This window comes from Orbicella faveolata, unplaced genomic scaffold (assembly GCF_042242905.1).
Source record: "Orbicella faveolata isolate gen_17 unplaced genomic scaffold, um_ofav_v1 contig_53, whole genome shotgun sequence".
Lineage (NCBI taxonomy): Eukaryota > Metazoa > Cnidaria > Anthozoa > Scleractinia > Merulinidae > Orbicella > Orbicella faveolata.
This window is the reverse complement of record NW_028301584.1, coordinates 17,606-35,000: the sequence shown is the minus strand read 5'-3', so window position 1 is coordinate 35,000 and position 17,395 is coordinate 17,606. Positions and strand designations below refer to the sequence as shown.

General features: G+C 40.0%; 1 protein-coding gene, 2 long non-coding RNA genes and 1 pseudogene across 4 annotated transcripts in view; 3 read left to right on the top strand and 1 right to left on the bottom strand.

Moving 5' to 3' along the window:
* LOC149095285 (uncharacterized) overlaps nucleotides 1-3,351 on the top strand; it is a 34,013-nt pseudogene extending 30,662 nt beyond the window's left edge. Inside the window, exons 5-9 of the transcript XR_016205033.1 lie at nucleotides 81-295; nucleotides 913-1,219; nucleotides 1,612-1,692; nucleotides 2,268-2,401; nucleotides 2,669-3,351. The product of XR_016205033.1 is annotated as an uncharacterized LOC149095285 (transcript). The remainder of the gene's footprint in view (nucleotides 1-80; nucleotides 296-912; nucleotides 1,220-1,611; nucleotides 1,693-2,267; nucleotides 2,402-2,668) is intronic.
* Nucleotides 3,352-3,579: 228 nt separating this feature from the next.
* On the bottom strand, nucleotides 3,580-5,199 carry LOC149095284 (uncharacterized). Its single transcript, XR_016205036.1, has 3 exons — nucleotides 5,130-5,199; nucleotides 4,013-4,060; nucleotides 3,580-3,696 (listed from the first exon to the last, which is right to left on the bottom strand). It is a non-coding gene; the product is annotated as an uncharacterized LOC149095284 (long non-coding RNA).
* Nucleotides 5,200-5,554: 355 nt separating this feature from the next.
* Nucleotides 5,555-11,438, top strand: LOC149095283 (uncharacterized). The gene is made up of 3 exons (XM_089281953.1): nucleotides 5,555-5,839; nucleotides 9,154-9,287; nucleotides 10,507-11,438. The coding sequence occupies exons 1-3, from the start codon at nucleotides 5,555-5,557 to the stop codon at nucleotides 10,556-10,558; spliced, it is 471 nt and encodes a 156-aa protein (XP_089138079.1). The 3' UTR covers nucleotides 10,559-11,438.
* A 653-nt stretch (nucleotides 11,439-12,091) lies between these two features.
* LOC149095282 (uncharacterized) lies at nucleotides 12,092-13,515 on the top strand. Its single transcript, XR_016205035.1, has 2 exons — nucleotides 12,092-12,150; nucleotides 13,171-13,515. It is a non-coding gene; the product is annotated as an uncharacterized LOC149095282 (long non-coding RNA).
* The last annotated feature ends 3,880 nt before the right edge of the window (nucleotides 13,516-17,395 follow it).

The window sequence follows — 17,395 nt, the reverse complement described above, 5'->3', positions numbered from 1 at the left end:
AAAAGGGTAATAAAGAGGATGTGTGTGTGTGTATGTGTGATAAAAGATCCATGCATGAATCTCGGGATTTCGTCTTGCAGGAGGAACGACAGCTGTTGCCCGCCACCATATCCAACCATGCCAGTTCGCTGCTGTATCCCTTGAAGTATCTTCACCGCAAGGACTCGCCCCGATTTCATGGCGTGCCCATCATCGGCCAACTGCGCCGGACTGCCACCCTATTGCAAAGACAAGGGGAGATCGACAGGCTGAAGACCATCGAGGAACTGCAAGCCCTCAATCGCTGGCTTGATTGGTGAGTGGGCAATGGAATTAGTAATGATGCAATTTACCCAGTGGACCGATTTGGATGTGTAAAAACAAATTTTGGCCGGACTCTTTTCAATTCGTGGTCATGAGTACTTTGCACAATTGAAAAACCTCGCCTGGTTAAAGTACTTCCAAGTTACCGAGCTTGCGACCCGGGAAGGGGGGGGGGTTACTTTGGCAATTTCTGGGTGGGGATGGCTCATTGCTATCATCACTAAGAGTACAGGCGGATAACGTTTTAATTGACGCCAGCCTTCAACAGTTCAACCGACAGCTGTCGAACTGTCAACTTTTTATTGTCTATTATCACGATGGCCTTTTTTAAGTAGCCAATCAAAAAGTGAGAAAACCTATCGACAATGTTACCGCGTCCTTTCCCTCATTTATTTCCGACATTTGACCGTCTTGGGGTCTTGTTGTTGTGAAAAACAAATTGGCGTCAGTTTCTTATGCGTCTGTACTCTTGTCGATGATAAATTGCCTCCTGACTTTGTCTAAGGGCTTCGGCCCTAAACTTTGACAATGTCATGCCGCAATTTATCGTCGACAAGAGGACAGATGCATAACAAGCCACGTCAATTTGTTCATGGTCTTTCCTCTCAGGGACGAAGTGCTTAGTGCCTTGGCAACGCAGAGGTTGCGATTCGAGGCGGCCAGGTCCAAGAAACACAGGGCCCGAGAAGCCTCAGACCTCCTGCTGCTTTCGTTGTATTGCCACATCCCGCCCTCAAGGGGCCTGGAAATCAGGATCCTCGAGGTCGTGCAGGAGGGGGAACTCGACAACCCCTTCTCTGCCGGGCAATTCCGCCATCGCAACATTGTCCTCATGAAATGTTCCGGCGAGGTCGCCATCCACGTCCAGCTGTATAAGACCCGACGTTTCACGGGCCACGAACAGATAGATCTCGAGGTGAGTCAGGTGATTTGACCTTAAAAGCCATCCAGTCACTTGTCGGTATTCTTCTCCTGCACTTTTTCACGGTAACGATCCCCCCCCCCCCACCCTTACTTACTTTAAATCTCCCTCAAAACATTCTTGTTTCGGAAATCCTACTTCTGATTTATTTCATTTTATGAGAAACTGTATTTTAATTAATTATTTCATTTACTTTATTTACTTACTGTTATTAGAAATATTTTATAGGATTTAACTAATTTATTTTTTATAGCAATGTAAGCGCATTGAGTTTTTTTAAATGTACCCAAAAAACTTTATTATTATTATTATTATTATTATTGTTATTATTACTGTTTCTCCTTGTTTCGCTTGCGAACTCCGTTTGTTCTTTGCATCCTTTCCAGGCGGGCAGTGAGCTCTGCCGTCTCCAACAGTGCGTGCAGGAATTCAGGCCGGAGATGGGCCCAGGAAGTCACCTGTTTCTGGTGGGTTCTCCCTTTCCATACGTATACTTTACCCAGCAGAGTATAAGTATAAGTATTACACTCATTGTTTTTCGCCACTTAAAGTGACTTGTGGTGCTGTAGCGACACACCGTAGTTACCCCTGTATGATGCACGCCCCATGTATAGTACGCACCCTCATTTTTGACCATAATTTGAAAAAAAAAGAAGAAAAAATCACAAACAAAACCGAAGGTTTATCTTTGCAAACTTATATTTATTGAGTTAACTACAACTGGAAAATAAGAAATGAATTTACAATAACATCTAGAATCATTCGCTAAGGTACAACAGTTCTTGATCTATTAATTCATTGAACTTATTCACAAACGACCTATGTTCCTGTTTATATTATTAATAAGTAATCATACGGTTTTTCTCGTTCAATTTGGAATTAATTTGCATTTGAGCAAATTCATTCCAAATTGAACTCGAAACCGTACGATTACCTATATTAATTTCACGAAAAAAAGTGTGCATTACACACGGGTAAATACCGCATAGTGCTGTAGCTGGGTTCCGGTCAGGTCATAACTGCACGCTTTTGCCACTTTCAGAATGCCAATGGCCAGCCATTCTCCAGCAGTGCCTTCTCTCGCCACATCAAAGGCCTCCTGATGAGGTTGACTGGACGTGCGGTGAGCATCAACGGACTGCGTTCGGCCTTCCTGACCTGGGCTTATGGCCAAAGGTGGGTGTATTCTCGCCGGTGAGCGATGTTTGAAAGAAAAGTAAATAATGATTGAACGTCCAAGACTGACAATACTGCAAAGGCTGACACCCCATAGTTTATTAGAAGCGATATTTTGGCTAGCCAGAGCAGCCTTCTTGAGGTCTAGATGTTACTTAATGATGAAAATGAAATCACAATTATGTGACTTAACCGCTCTGCGCAGGTTACAAGTTAAAAGACCAAAACAAAACATCGACTTGACCCTGTACTGTTTCTCCCAAACAGCGAGTGCAACGACCGGATGAAAGAGAATCTCGTGGCTGCACTGAGGCACTCTCGTGAGCAGGTCCAGTCACCTACAATCGCAGGACAGCCAACCAGAAGAAGGTCCTTGCGTTGGAGCTGGCCCGGAGCAGAGCTGAGCAGCAGGAGGGGGAAGGGCAGGTCGAACCCGCCCAGGACGACGAGACAGCAAGCCAGCACCAGGCTGGAGACTGTGTGGGTCTGGTGGAGGAAGAGAGCAGCCTGCAGCAACCGAGAGTCTTGTTGGGACGCCTCCATTCCTTTCTCCCCGATGGTCAAGCCTCCCTACTGTGGTACAAGCCGGTTGGTGCAGGTCTCTACTGCCTGGAGGTGGACGGAAGCCGGTGGGTGGAGTCAGTTTCCTCCCTGGTGCCAGTGAAAGTCCGGCCGGCCAAGGGAAAAAGCAACTGCTACAGACTCTGTACCAGCCTGCGGAGCATCCACAAAGCAGAGCACGACAGCAGGCCCTGCTGAGCTCGGAAAACGATAGCTATTTCCATTGAAAGGCTTTCCAGCATGGCCGCAGAAATGTTGACGGCCGCTTTGGCCCCGCTAGAATTTTCCATTCCATATATGTTATTTATTTCAGTTTTTAGGACTTGTTTGTTTGTAACTATCTTCGGTGGGTGTCATTATTGAGATTAAAAAAGTTCTAGAAGAGAAAAGTCTTTGTCATATTTCAAAGAAGTGGGAGGGCAATTAGACAGTGCCGTATTCAAGCCACCTTCGCTTGCTCTTGACAAAATGTAGATTCTTGCCACGGTCTGAAAATGAGCAACGTCTTGTATCTACCGAGTAAGGTCAACCTCGGGTTAAACGTCGGGCCCCATCTAACCCTAAGATCACCCCCCCCCCTCCCCAAGAAATCCACAAAAGACAAAGAAACAGAGAAATGATCCTTAAAAAAACCTTTATTATTATTCTCCGGATTTAGTTCTAGGCAGACATTCATTCATTGGTGCATTCAAGTCCCAGTACAAGGCACGAGTCGTCTCGGCCAAAGACAGCTGCTGCAAGTGGAAGGAAATGAAATGAAATGAAATGAAATGAAATTTCATTCAATGAAGAAAAAATTCAAACCCCCCCTTAAATCCCCAGTGCTTCAAACAATACCCCCCAAAGTCCCTGAACCAACATTTAAACCCCCCCCCCCAAAAAAAAAAACTTCTAGCAATCACTAGAGAAATTTTTCTGCCAGTTTTCATTGTTAAATCAATCGGCTCAAAAACAACGGTATTTCCATTCCTACGTGCGGAATTAGAATTCTCAAGCTCCTTCACCCTACTTTTCCAACGGCATAATTTGTTGTCTCTGCAGCATACCTACCGACTTAGATCGGGCGCGCCGGTCTCTTCATTGTAGCGTAGCCGCAACCTGCAAATGAAAGGAAGACCGCTGTAGCTCTTGTTGAATAGAGAGCTTTTCACATGGATGTCTTCGTAATAACCATGATAATAACGATGACACTAACTACGATAATAGCTACTTATGCGGTGCCTATCCAGATGTGTTCCAAGCAGAGAGCTAAAAAGAAAGTTCTCCGAGATAAAAGTACAGAGAACAATGATAAGAAATGAAATCAATTAGAAATACGAGATACGAGATACACTGAAACATGTAAAAAGCAAAGCATTGGATCAAGTCTAACAATCAAAACAAGTAAATTGGAAGCTGAAAAATCCGGGGTTCGGTTGCGGTCAGCTTTTATTTCTGTAATATCCCTTTCATAATTTCATAGTATCATTTCTCTAATTTTCATTCCATAATATCATTTGGCAAGGTTCCGTAAAAAGAGGTTGCATACCAAATCATACCTGGGTCTGCATTGTTGACAAGTTAAAGCACTCACAAAAGAAGACATTCCTGGGCCCAGTTCATATGTCGCATTTCTGCCGTGTCGAATTCAATTCAACGAATTAAATTCGACAGAAATTCGACGTCTGAATCGGCTGCCGCATTTCTGCCGCACGTTCGACTGGTCTTGTCGCATTATCCGACAGAAATGCGACACCGATTCAGACGTCGAATTTCTGCCGTGTCGAATCTAATGCATACATTATGTTAATGTATTGAGCATGCGTAAATGTTTTCCCGCCAAAGAAAAAGAAGAAACTTGGCCATTCTCGACCCAGAGCAACCCGAACATATTGCAACACATACTGCTCCGTTGTCGGCCTTCTCCTTCTCGTTACGTTGGCGGACAATTTTTAGCAAAATTAAAGTCCTTCGTCGCTCAGTATTTTCGTCCGCCATATTGAATACTCTACGTTTAAAGCATTTTCCGCTGGCCGACATACCCGACAGTATAAATTCTGAATTAAGTGCGACACAAGTGCGACGTATGAATCCACAGTCGCATTTCTGCCGCACTTAATTGAATTGAATTCGACACGGCAGAAATGCGACGTATGAACTGGGCCTACAAAACCACCACATCACTTACCAATACGCTCAGTTTATTTGCAGTTTCAAATATTTACCTCTGCCTTCCAAAATATGGCGCACTTAACAACATGGAACCTAAGGTGCTTACCATTTACAAAAACCATCCGGTTGGAAATTTCAGGCTTAAATATTAAACAATTATATGCGACGTTGCGGGAGAGGGAATCACTATAAAGTATATCCACATCAGCTAAAGAGACCTAAAAGAGCAGAAAAATAGCATCACCTCAAATCACAGCCCATATTTTCTGAAGCTTCCCAAACGGAATGGCGCGAACCATTTGATTTTCTAACTGGAATTTCCGGTTTTCCTATGTAAATGGTAAGTACCTCTAGTCTCCACTCCTTCTTGTCTCCTGACCCCCATCCCCACCGCACAAAATCAATCTCTTTTACTCTCACTTTCAACACTCCGCACTCAAAATGGCCTTCTCGTGTACGCGTCAAACGCGAATGTGGAGGGCCCAGATCATTACCCACAGTTTCCCGACCCTCCAAACGCCTCCTATCAAAAGATACAGGCCCCGCAAAATTTCAGTCTGCCCCCCTCCCCTCCCTTCCCTTCTCTCAGTTTCTTCCACGCATGTCAGTCACAAACCGCTCTGCGAAGGCCGCCATCTTGGACACAAAGCTGCCTGGAGGATTCAAATTCACTCACTGCCCGTCCATTTCACGCCAAACACAGCCTGCTTCATTAACTCTGGATTGGTAAGTCCATTATTGGAACACTTTAACACCTATTTTTCCTACCCGTCGCTATTTATCTACTTCAGTGCTACTTTGGAATCGTTCGTTATCATGGCTTTCGATATTATAACGGCGCGCCCGAAAGCGGCCAAACTAAGAAATCTATTTCTCGGCATTTCATTGCACACAGATTATTATGCTAATATATATAGGACAAACTCTGTTGCAAGACTGAAACTAGCAACAAACAGTCATCATCCCCTCCTCAGAAACTGGAACTTTAGTGAAATGGCTGCCCAAATTGACAGTGATTTCGCCTTTTATTGATTTTATTCCTATCTCTTTGGCATCGTTTCACTTTTCTGTTATCTTATCAACATTTGTTACACGGCCCCACAACCTATATCAGTTCTAGAACCCATCGTCTTTAAACACAAGATGTTGTTGACATCACATTCGGTTCTAATTCATTCCTATGGATATTTCATTCCATCCTGTTATTTTTAGTAAGTATTGTCAAGTACACACTTAACTATACATGTACTCCTTACATCTCTGTCTCTTTAAATTCAAGTGTTGTACTTCTAATCAATTTAAAAAAGAATTAACTTCGCATTTCATTAGTCTCTATTAATCTTTACTGATATTTTGATGGTTTATATCTATTTATTTTGTTTTGTTTTGTATATTTACTCTTGTACCAAGTTTATGATATTTATGTGTACCAATATATTTGTTGTGCCTCTTTCCTGACTCTCAAATTTTTAATTATTACAATTACGGTCACCCAACTAGTTTAGCTTTTTAGTTATTTAGGGTGTCCCACTACTGTTTGTTTATTTATTTATAATTATAATCTTGTAAATTCTTTTAGTTGTTTACAGTAGTAGAAATAAACTGTTGTTGTTGTTAAAATACTCAGTATTTTAATAATAATCAGTACAGTGGAACCTCGATTTAACGAAGTCGCCGGGGACCGGCCAAATTTGTTCGCTAAATCGAGGGTTCGTTATATTGAAAACCTCAATATAATGAATTTGAAGGGGAAACGACCAAAATGTTCGTTATATCGAGGTCATAGTTAATGATTGATTTGTAACACAGGTGACTTCTGTCATGCAATTCAATGCAATTTTCGTCACCCAGAAGTGCCGCGTTTTGAGATGCAATTCATCAAGCATGGTGGCTTTCAGTATCAATTATTTTCACTTTTGAGCAGACGCGCAGCTTTTGTGTACAAAAGAACGACACTTTCAGAGTAGCGATTTAAAAATGTTGCAACATAGAGGTTATACAGAAAATTGTCTATGTAAACAAGGAAACGGGCTTAGTGTTGTTATGTTGCACTACCCAACATATCCGGATTTCAAAGAAGATAGAGCAGAAGTTAATTGATGTCGCAAAACTATAGTGCCAATGTCTATGACATAATAAGCCGTTGACTGAAAGGTTGATGTCTCTTTACCATAAGGATTACAAGGATTTGTTGACTGTTGATCTGTTCAGTGTTTATCTTCCGTCGGGTGTTGACATTGTAATTCATTATATCAAGGTAGATTTTACGTCTGGGCTTCCTGATTATGTTCGTTATATTGAAGAATTCGTTATATTGAGGTTCTATTCCGTACATTCTACTGTAACTTTGGCAGGGACGTAGAATATTGTTCGTTATATCAAGGACTTCGTTAAATAGAGGTTCGTTTAATCGAGGTTCCACTGTATTTTTTTCAGTGGAAAAAATGTTCCTTTCACACAATTTTTTGAAATCTCTTTCCGGCAAAAAAAAGTATATTAATGGATTTAAAAAACCTGGCTACGATATTTTGACTAGTCGGTACATTTCTGATAATCTCTAATACATTTCTCACAAATCATATCGTTGGCATGACTTCACCTGCATTGTGTGACCTCGTAGGTGTAATCTGAGCACACTAGGGGAGTTTAGAAAAGCACGGCTTAGCTGTCCCCTTAAAAAGAGAAGGGTACTGGTTAAATTCACGGCTGTCGGATGAGAGAAAATCAAGTTTCCATTCTGACCACCTGGAAATGGGATTGAACCCTAACCCTTACCTTAACCCTAACCATAAAGGTAAGGGAAGGAAATTTCAGGGCATGTTGTCTTAAGAAAAAGCTTACAGCTCTGAAATTGGACTTTTCCATCCCTACAACAAGTGTTTGGACCTTTTCCTCTCTCAGGAGATTTCTCTCAGGGTGTGTTGGAATGTTTGAAGCCAGTTTACAATCCTTTGAGGGGTGTCTCTGCAAGTGTTGGGGTTTTCCAAGGAGAGTTTTCACCCTTGCAGGGGTGAGTTCTGAATGTGTTGCTTTTCTCTGGGGTGAAACAGTTCGATCTCTCACCCCTGGCAGTTTCACCCGGGTTGAAATTATAATAACAATTAGCACAACAATTCGCATAAAGAATGACAAAACCTTTGGCTCGTATATTCGTGCAATTCCCCACATTAATTGTTATTATAATTCCAACCGGTGTGGTATTTTTCAGAAAATGACGTCATTTTCTCAAATTCTCAACCAAGACTTGGTACAAGGAAAATTGATGGCGCCTGTAAATTCTCGGAAATACAGGTCCATAAACCGCGAGTTCTAATGTTGGTAATAGATTGAAATTTGGCAAGATATCTAGGAAAGACCTATTCTGTGCAAATGTAAAATAAATGGATATCGAGAAGGAAATTCTGGGCATATTGTCGTAAGAAATAGCTTACAACTCTGAAAGGGGACTTTTCCTTACCTAAAACAAGTGTTCAGGGACTTTTGCTCTCTCAGGAGAATTCTCCCGGGGTGTGTTGGAATGTCTGAAGCCAGTTTACAATCCTTTGGGGGGTGTCTCTGCAAGTGTTGGGGTTTTCCAAGGGGAGTTTTCACCCTTGCAGGGGTGAGTTTGGAATGTGTTGCTCTTCTCTGGGGTGAAACAGTTCGATCTCTCACCCCTGGTAGTTTCACCCGGGTTGAAATTATAATAACAATTAGCACAGCAATTCGCATAAGGAATAACAAAAACTTTGGTTCGCATATTCATGCAATTCTCCACGTTAATTGTTATTATAATTTCAACCCGTGCGGTATTTTTCAGAAAATGATGTCATTTTCTCAAATTCTCAACCAAGACTTGGAACAAGGAAAATTAATGGTGGTCGTAAATTCTTGGAAATAAAGGTCCATAAAGAGCGAGTTCTAATGTTCGTAACAGATTGAAATTTGGCAAGATATCTAGGAAACACCTATTCTGTACGAAAATGTAAGAAAATGGATATGGATAATTTCATCATAGTGGCACTTTAATAAATTGATTCTTGTTTCCCCTTTGCCTACAGAGCAAAAATGGAGATGCCTTCACTGCAGCTGCATTCTCTGCCCACCTGAAGACTGTGTTTTATGGACTTACTGGAAAACTGGTCTCGGTGAATATGCTTCGTTCGTCGTTCATCACATGGGCCTATTCTCAAGAGTAAGTTGACATTCCTTAGATTTAGAATTTGTCAATAAGAGGTTCCGCAGTGAAATCATTTTCTGATGAGACTATTTTAATCATGGGCCTACAGAATGCGGCATTCTCTCATTTGCTTACTCCAGTTTCCAATTTGTATTCAGTCAGGGTCCCTCTTCGGAGTGGGGGAATTTCTCGTTTGGAGTCATATTAATTTTTTGGTTTTAAAAGTGATCTATAAACCAACTTTAATTCTGCTGAAGGCCACATTCTCCTGTGAAATATATAGGCGTTGTGGCTTTTGCGGTTGTTGTTGTTTTTGTTTCATAATAACGGAGGGTTTGAGTAAACAATTGAGAGTAAAGATTGGTGGCGATCATTTGGAATGATGTTTTGATGACTCGTTCATCGTTTCCAGATCCGTAAAACTAAAAGTCAGATTCTCAAGAGCTTGATTTGCGGAATGCCCTTTCTCCCAAAAAAGAAAGCTGAGTTGGATATGGTACAGTAAAAACCCGCGTGTAAGAACCTACTTTTTTCAGAGTTTGGTATAACAGGTTCTTGTATTATGGGGTACTTATTGACAGTTTAGGCTAAGTAGGTTCTTAATTAGGTTCTTAATTTCTACAGAGTAGACATTGTTGTTGATTATCAGAAAGTAGTATAAAATCTGGTCTGTTCTTCATTACAAATATTTATTAATGTACCCATGTTGCCAAATGTCCAACAACATTAATTGATCAATGATACAGTACTGTATATAAAATGTATGATCAAACTGCAAGAGGATACATGCATGGAGCATTTGAACCAAGACCAAGATTACGTAGAAATGATACATTCTGTAAATTGTAGCAGTAATTGTTTCATAATAACAGTTCAAATTTAGCATACATTGTGCATTTTGAGTTGCATTTAACAATTCAATTTTCTAAACTCTCGATCAACTTTTTGGTTTTTGGTGAAAAAAATATACAAATTAAATAGTCGAACCCCACATGTAAGAACCTGTTGGAATTTGTTTGGCTAAAGAGGGTCTTATATTTTGGGGTATTAAAAAAGCAAATTCCTGCCTGAAGGTTCTTAAATCCCTAGGTTCTTACTCGCGGGTTTTTACTGTATCAAATCCTCTCTTTGGGGATCGACAAAATATTAAAACTTTTGCGTGTTGCCGAATTTTTTTTTATGGTGGGCTCCTGTCTGAAAAATAATTGTTTGTTTCTTTGTTTGTTTCTCATAGCAACTGTACCGATGCGCTTAAATCCTCGCTGGCTGCCGCACTGAGACATTAGACCAGACAAGTACAGCAGACTTATAACCGACGTACTTGCAATGAGAGAAAGCGGCTTGCTGTCGACCTGGCCAGGGACTTTGCAGAGGGAAGCCAGGAAGAGGGAGTCGTGGCTGCGCAACCAGTCGAGCCTTGTCAGTTCCAGCCGGGAGATTTTGTGGCTTGCGTGGAAGACACCAGCACTGTGAATGCCCCGAAAATTCTCCTTGCCCAAGTTCATTGTGTGCAGGAAAATGGAGAGGTCAGTTTGCTCTGGTACAAAGCCATATCAGCAAACATGTACAAACTGGAACTCGACGGCCAACAGTGGTATGAAAGCGTCGGTAGTCTGACTCCGGTGTCAGTCCAAGCAGCCAAAAATCGCCCGGGAGTTTATCGGCTTCAGATGTGGAGACGGCAGATCCACAAAGCCATCATGAAAGACTAGCTAATTGACAATATTTTCAATAATGCCGGCCCCTGGTGGGAGGAGTTTTATACTTTTGTTAGAACATTTTAAAGTACTGTGTAATCAAGTTACTTCTCACTCCAAAAGGACTTGAAGCCATCATGAAAGGCTAGCTAATTGACAATATTTTCAGCAACGCTGGCTCCTCCAACGTGATGACGAATGGAGGGACTTTCTCAGTCATGTTTCCAGTGTTTCCGTAGTTTAAGAATTTTCCAACCAGTTCGCTTTTAGAGTCGGAATTGAATTTTGTCAGGATTAAATCGCAAACTACACACCCTGGTTTGATGCCTTTCTCAGTTAGCGAGGGAAGAGTTGTATACTTTTATCAGAATATTTTAAAGTACCGTGTAATCAAGTTAGTTCTCACTCCAGAAGGACTTGATTAAACCATGTTGGTGGTTTGCCTTACAATAAATTCTGTGTGCGCCTCTATTGTCTTTGACATACGGTAGCGACAAGTACCTCTTTTACTAAAGTTCCGATAGGCCGCGTTCAATGTATCAATATTCTAACATGGCTCCGAGGTTTTCAGGTCAAAATTGCAAATTTTTTTTTTTGAGTTGCTTTCCTCTCCTGATCCCGAAAAGAATACAGAACATTTGAGAAGTTTGTCCTGAGAACCATGTAAGAATGCCATGTAAGAATGTTGATGTATCAAAGATGGCCTTTTTAAGAAACTGAAAACGTGTGCCATGTTTCTATCGAGTTCTGGAAGAACGAGAAATCAGGTCTGTGGACTTGGACCGTCAAAATGTAAATTTTCTCTGCTGGCGCCATCATCCTCATGATAATAATGGTGAACAATAATTGCCATTGGACGAGGTCTTTTGTGATATGCGGATACGGAGAGCTTGATTGTTCTGGATATCACAAACACCGAATCTAATAATATTGTTGTATTACACATTGAAGGGGAAGCTCAAATATATGGAATTTCATAAATTCACTTGTAATAATGATCGTAATAATCGTAGTGAGGGTAATAATTACATTTCTATTTCTTGGGACATTCACCTGAGGACGGGGAGACTTTTCGGTAGGCCTTACGTGAGATTGTCGTGACCTACCGCTGACTGAAAGTCACGTGAGCCTGATCGCAATGGCGGGTTTGCGAGTTCACTTTTGAGGATTTTTCTGCTCAGGTAAACAGTGCTTTCTAAGTTTGTACTGTCTCGATCGCCGGAAAAAAAATGAAACTAAGCAGCGTCGAAAGTCAGCCCTGATTTGAGACATGTCAGGGCGTATAATGTTTTGCTTGTCACCAATTAATCTTGCCAAATTTACGTGGAATCAAACAGTAAAAAAACAGGGGACACAACCTTTGAATTTACGTGTTTCGGATGAAGGATGTTTACAATTAGTCATAACCACGAGAGTGACTCGATCGAGAAATATGTTTTTGAAATCAGTCATTTACACTGGGTATTTTTTTTGATCACTTGGTAAGCTGTGGTATCTATCAACTGCTTTAAAACTGATGCTCAGTTATCCTTTAATTTTGTATTATTACTTTCACTATTATTGGAGTTATCATTACTTATATGTTTATTTTTTATTACTGGGATATTTTTGTACTCATTTATTATTTTATTATTACCATTTATTATTTATCTTTTAATTTTTATAGTTGGTTTGATAACTTATGATAGTCTTTTGCCGACATAAACGTGTAGAGGTGGAATCAAACAGTGAAAAGAGACCACACAACCTTTAAATTTACATGTTTCGGTTGAAGGATGTTTACAATTAATCAGAACCATGACGATTTTCCACGAGAGTGACTCGATCGAGAAATATGTTTTTGAAATCAGTCATTTACGCTGTGTATTTTTTTTTTGATCACTTAGTAAGCTGTGGTATCTATCAACTGCTTTAAAACTGATGCTTAGTCTTGTACTATTATTTTCACTATTATTGGAGTTATCATTATTTATATGTTTATTTTTAATTACTGGGATATTTTTGTGTTCATTTATTATTTTATTATTACTATTTATTATTTATCTTTTAATTTTGATAGTTGGTGTGATGACTTATGATAGTCGTTTGCCGACTTAAAAGTGTAGACGCAGATGAGAATATTCTTCAATCAGATGGCTAATCACTGGCAAATTCTTTGTTATCGATCGCAGTTGTTATTTCTAATTCCTTCTTGATTTCAGTCTTGTTCGCAGTCAGGAAACAAGAGCACTAAATCCATGTAATTTCCCTTCAAGTGGTATTTGAATGATCAGTTGGTGTTAGCTGTTATTTTCTGAGCAAGGTGAGGTGCACTGTTAATGAAATATTCATTGAATCCATCAACAATTTGCTTAATTAACAATTTGATCGATATCGATTGTCGATAGCAATCGATGAAGAAAACAGTCACTCCAGCCATAAGGAAGTCTATACAGATAAAAAATAATCTTTAAAAAAAAGAGATCATATCTAAATCAACTTCTTCTCATACAAGATTGAAATCAAATCAGAATAAAGGAAATCTTCTGTTAAAAATAAGCAAAAAACCATATCGTAACCAATGCTTCCTTGACAACATGACTGGTGGGAAAAAAGATGTGGAAAAGTGTAAGGCACGCAGATAGTTCAGTCTAAGGGTGATTCTGCGTTACGAGTCCACGATGCTCCCGATACCTTTGGGCAATTAATTTAAGAAGGTTCTCAAGTGTCTTACAGACATTATGACTTGAATCATTATGCTGTTTGTATTTTGCTGGCTCAACACGCTTGATGCAGTACTTTTGTGATAAAACTGACAGTGACTGACAGTGCTTGTAAGCCAGTACATGCCTCTTTGCTTGATTCCCTGAGATGAGAAAGGTTTGTTTCATTGCTTAAATTTTAGATTGTAATTTTAGTTAGGGGACCTAAACAGGGATAACCTCATGGTCCTCCTTTTCAAATACTCTTTGTATTCTGTATTTGAATAGAGTATTATTATTATTAGTGGCAGTGCTGATGAAAATGTTTAATGTCCACAACACTTAAACCCTCTTAATTTCTGAGCAGAGAAAACCTACCAGGCCAGGTTTTTTTTTTTTACTAAAATAATTTTGATATCAATCCAAGAGGCCAGCATAAATCTCACTTAAAAGTAATGTAAATTACTGAAAAAGGTCTCAAAGTTGCGGACATAATGTAATGTCCGCACCACAAATTAAAAACTATTTTTCTGAGAATCCAAAGTGACCCCTCCCCCCTCCCCCCAAGCCAATCACCTCAGGGCCCAGAGGGGTACAAGCATGTCGGCCATCCCTCTCACATTACCTACGAACTATCTCCTCTCTGCCAGCCATGCAAGAGAGTGCTAAGTTGATAACAGACTCAGGCGGAATAATTTGAAAAAAAATAAGAGACAAGTCAAAAACAGATTTCAATTTTAGCCAAAAAAAACACTAGCTTGCATTTGATGTCTTTTGTTTTGTCAACCAGTTCAATCAAAGCATGCTTAGTGGATTCCTCCTTTCTCTCTCCTTAGACTCCTGTTGCTGTGGGAATGGAGTGGAGATTGCAAATCAAATGAAGGAGTCTTTGAGAAAGGCTGTTGTTAGAGCCATGACCTACAATCAAGAGTCATGATCAACACGAATCCACAGTCCTCTTTCGGAGAACCCCCACATTCCTCATTCTTCACTGAAATTAATGCAGTCCACAAAAGGCCCACTACATTTGGCGTTGTCACTTGCTCTCAAAAAAGTGAAGAAAAAGTGTGTGTCACAGGTCAGCAAATAGTCTCTCTGGAAAACAGACGAACAATTTTTCACGGTCAAGGAAAAGTCAGGGAGTTGTATTTGGAGTCAGGAAAAAAATGACTTTTGACAAATCGCTGACTTTCCCCCGACCTTGAAGAATTGGTGCCATTTTCTGTTCTGCTGTAAAGACAATAATTCTTAACTATATCAAACAAACGAACCAAAAACACGTCAACCTTAAACTGGCTGAGTTTAGTTTATTTCACTTTTCAACTTCTTTTCTGGACTCTTACATGTCATCCATGCCCAGCTTTTCATATTATAATTCACCCAGGTTTTCTACTGTCAAAAAATACATAACTATACAATCTCCTCCATTATAGTTCACCAATAAATTTTCTCCAATTCTTATTGGCTTGAATTGATCACGTGCTGTTCCAGCAGCTTCCACCCCGAAAGCCTAAGAGAGGTGGTTATTTTCGAAAAACGCAGGCCCTGAATGACAAATCAAGTTGATAGTCTACTAGCTAGTAATTAGCTTTGGTCAGTTTCCATGGTATTAAGACAAAATCCAATAGAAAATCGAGGAATTTCAGTTCTTAGTGGACAAAAATCTGGTACATGAATTAAGAGAAAGAGATCAGTCTAAATAATATCAAATTCTACTTTCGACACTTAAGACCGGCAGAAAAATCTCTTGTATAAACTGTCACTATCTTTCTTGCTATAGAACTGACCAAATTTTGTCAATTCCACCAACAAATGTCATACAGCTGATTAGAAAACAGCCCTAAGCTGTTGACACAATGATGGTGTGAGCAAAGAGAATTTACAATTTGATAGTCAAAGTTAACAAGTTGTATGCCTTTGTTTTCGTTGCGGTGTTTTCTGAAAGAAATAGAAAACATGTTTGTGTTTCTATTGAGTTACAGAAACACTCCTGAAAGTTTGGGAGAACTCAAAAAAGCTATGGAAACACACACCTGCAGCACATGTTCCCACACAGCATTTCTTGTTTTCCCAAACTTCCACTTGTGTGGAACAACTCAATAGAAACACGATACATGTTTTCTATGTTGTAAATACAAAATATTACTAAAATTGCTACAATAATACAGTTGAACCAAATCATTTACTCTTGGGTATGCTTGTAAGTCATTTACTTTTGCATATCTAAATTTGTTTTCTTTTCATTTGAGACTTCAAGATAGCAGGGTTCAACTGTACTGTTATTATGTAAGTCCCTTCCTTCCAAGTTGAAGCAAATCTTAGCTAAAAGACATTATGACTTAAATCATAACACTGTTTGTTTTTTGCTGGCTGAACACACTTGATGCTGTAGTGTGAGATTGACTGTAGTGTTGTAGATTGTGAGAGCAAGAAACTTGTCTTGTACTATTATTTTCACTATTATTGGAGTTATCATTATTTATATGTTTATTTTTAATTACTGGGATATTTTTGTGTTTATTTATTATTTTATTATTACTGTTTATTATTACTATTACTCAGAACCACCCAGCAAAACCGGGGAGGACTGTCACAGTTTCGCCAAACCTACACACCCACACTTTAATTCTGTGCAGATTTACAGTGTAACACAGCGAATACATGATCGTTTCTCCAAAAGCTATTCTCAAAACTATAGGTACCATAAAGTGACATCAAACATATATTTATAAGATTTACTTTGCATTGGTTTTCTTATCTGTTGTCGTGACTTCTGTCACTCGACTGTATATTCAGGAGCTCTGAGGCAAGGAAACTTGACGATTTTCACCCCATCTGTAGTGGGGTGCAAACAGCTTGCGTGCCAATGCCAGATTACCTACGGACTATCTCCTCCCAATGGAGCTCAGTGACATCAAACATATTTATAAGATTTACTTTGCATTGGTTTTCTTATCTGTCGTCGTGACTTCTGTCACTCGACTGTATATTCAGGAGCTCTGAGGCAAGGAAACTTGACGATTTTCACCCCATCTGTGGTGGGGTGCAAACAGCTCGCGTGCCAATGCCAGATTACCTACAGACTATCTCCTCCCAATGCAGCTCAGAACCACCCAGCAAAATCGGGGGGGGACTGTCACAGTTTCGCCAAACCTACACACCCACACTTTAATTCTCTGCAGATTTACAGTGTAACACAGCGAATACATGGTCGTTTCTCCAAAAGCTATTCTCAAAACTATAGGTACCATAAAGTGACATCAAATATATGTTTATAAGATTTGCTTTGGATTAGTTTTCTTGTCTGTCATCATGACTTCTATTAGCTCTGGTTGTCTACACCGAGACAATTTGGCTTCATGTTCAGTCAGTTAATGCTACCAACTGAGCACGTTTCCTTAACTTTGTTCCTTTTTCCTTTAAATACCATCCTTTTATACCTAGGGACACATTACCGAGCAGGTCTTACCTTTACAGACTGATACAGCTCAATTTCTCTTTTAGTCTTTGCAGGAAACTATTATCCACTCTTAACTGCGAGCAGGTGCCAAGTTTGCCACTCTCAGACTCGGTAAAGGGTCCCTGTTCTCTAGGCAACAACACTGGGCGTCGGTCCCCCTTCTATGCAGGGTGTTGTATCGATCCATACTCTTTATTTTTATCCTTTGATAGATTCCGCGATATGACAATGTTGTTCTAAGAGTTAATTCCGTGTTCCGATAGATATTTTCCGTAATGCAGAGAT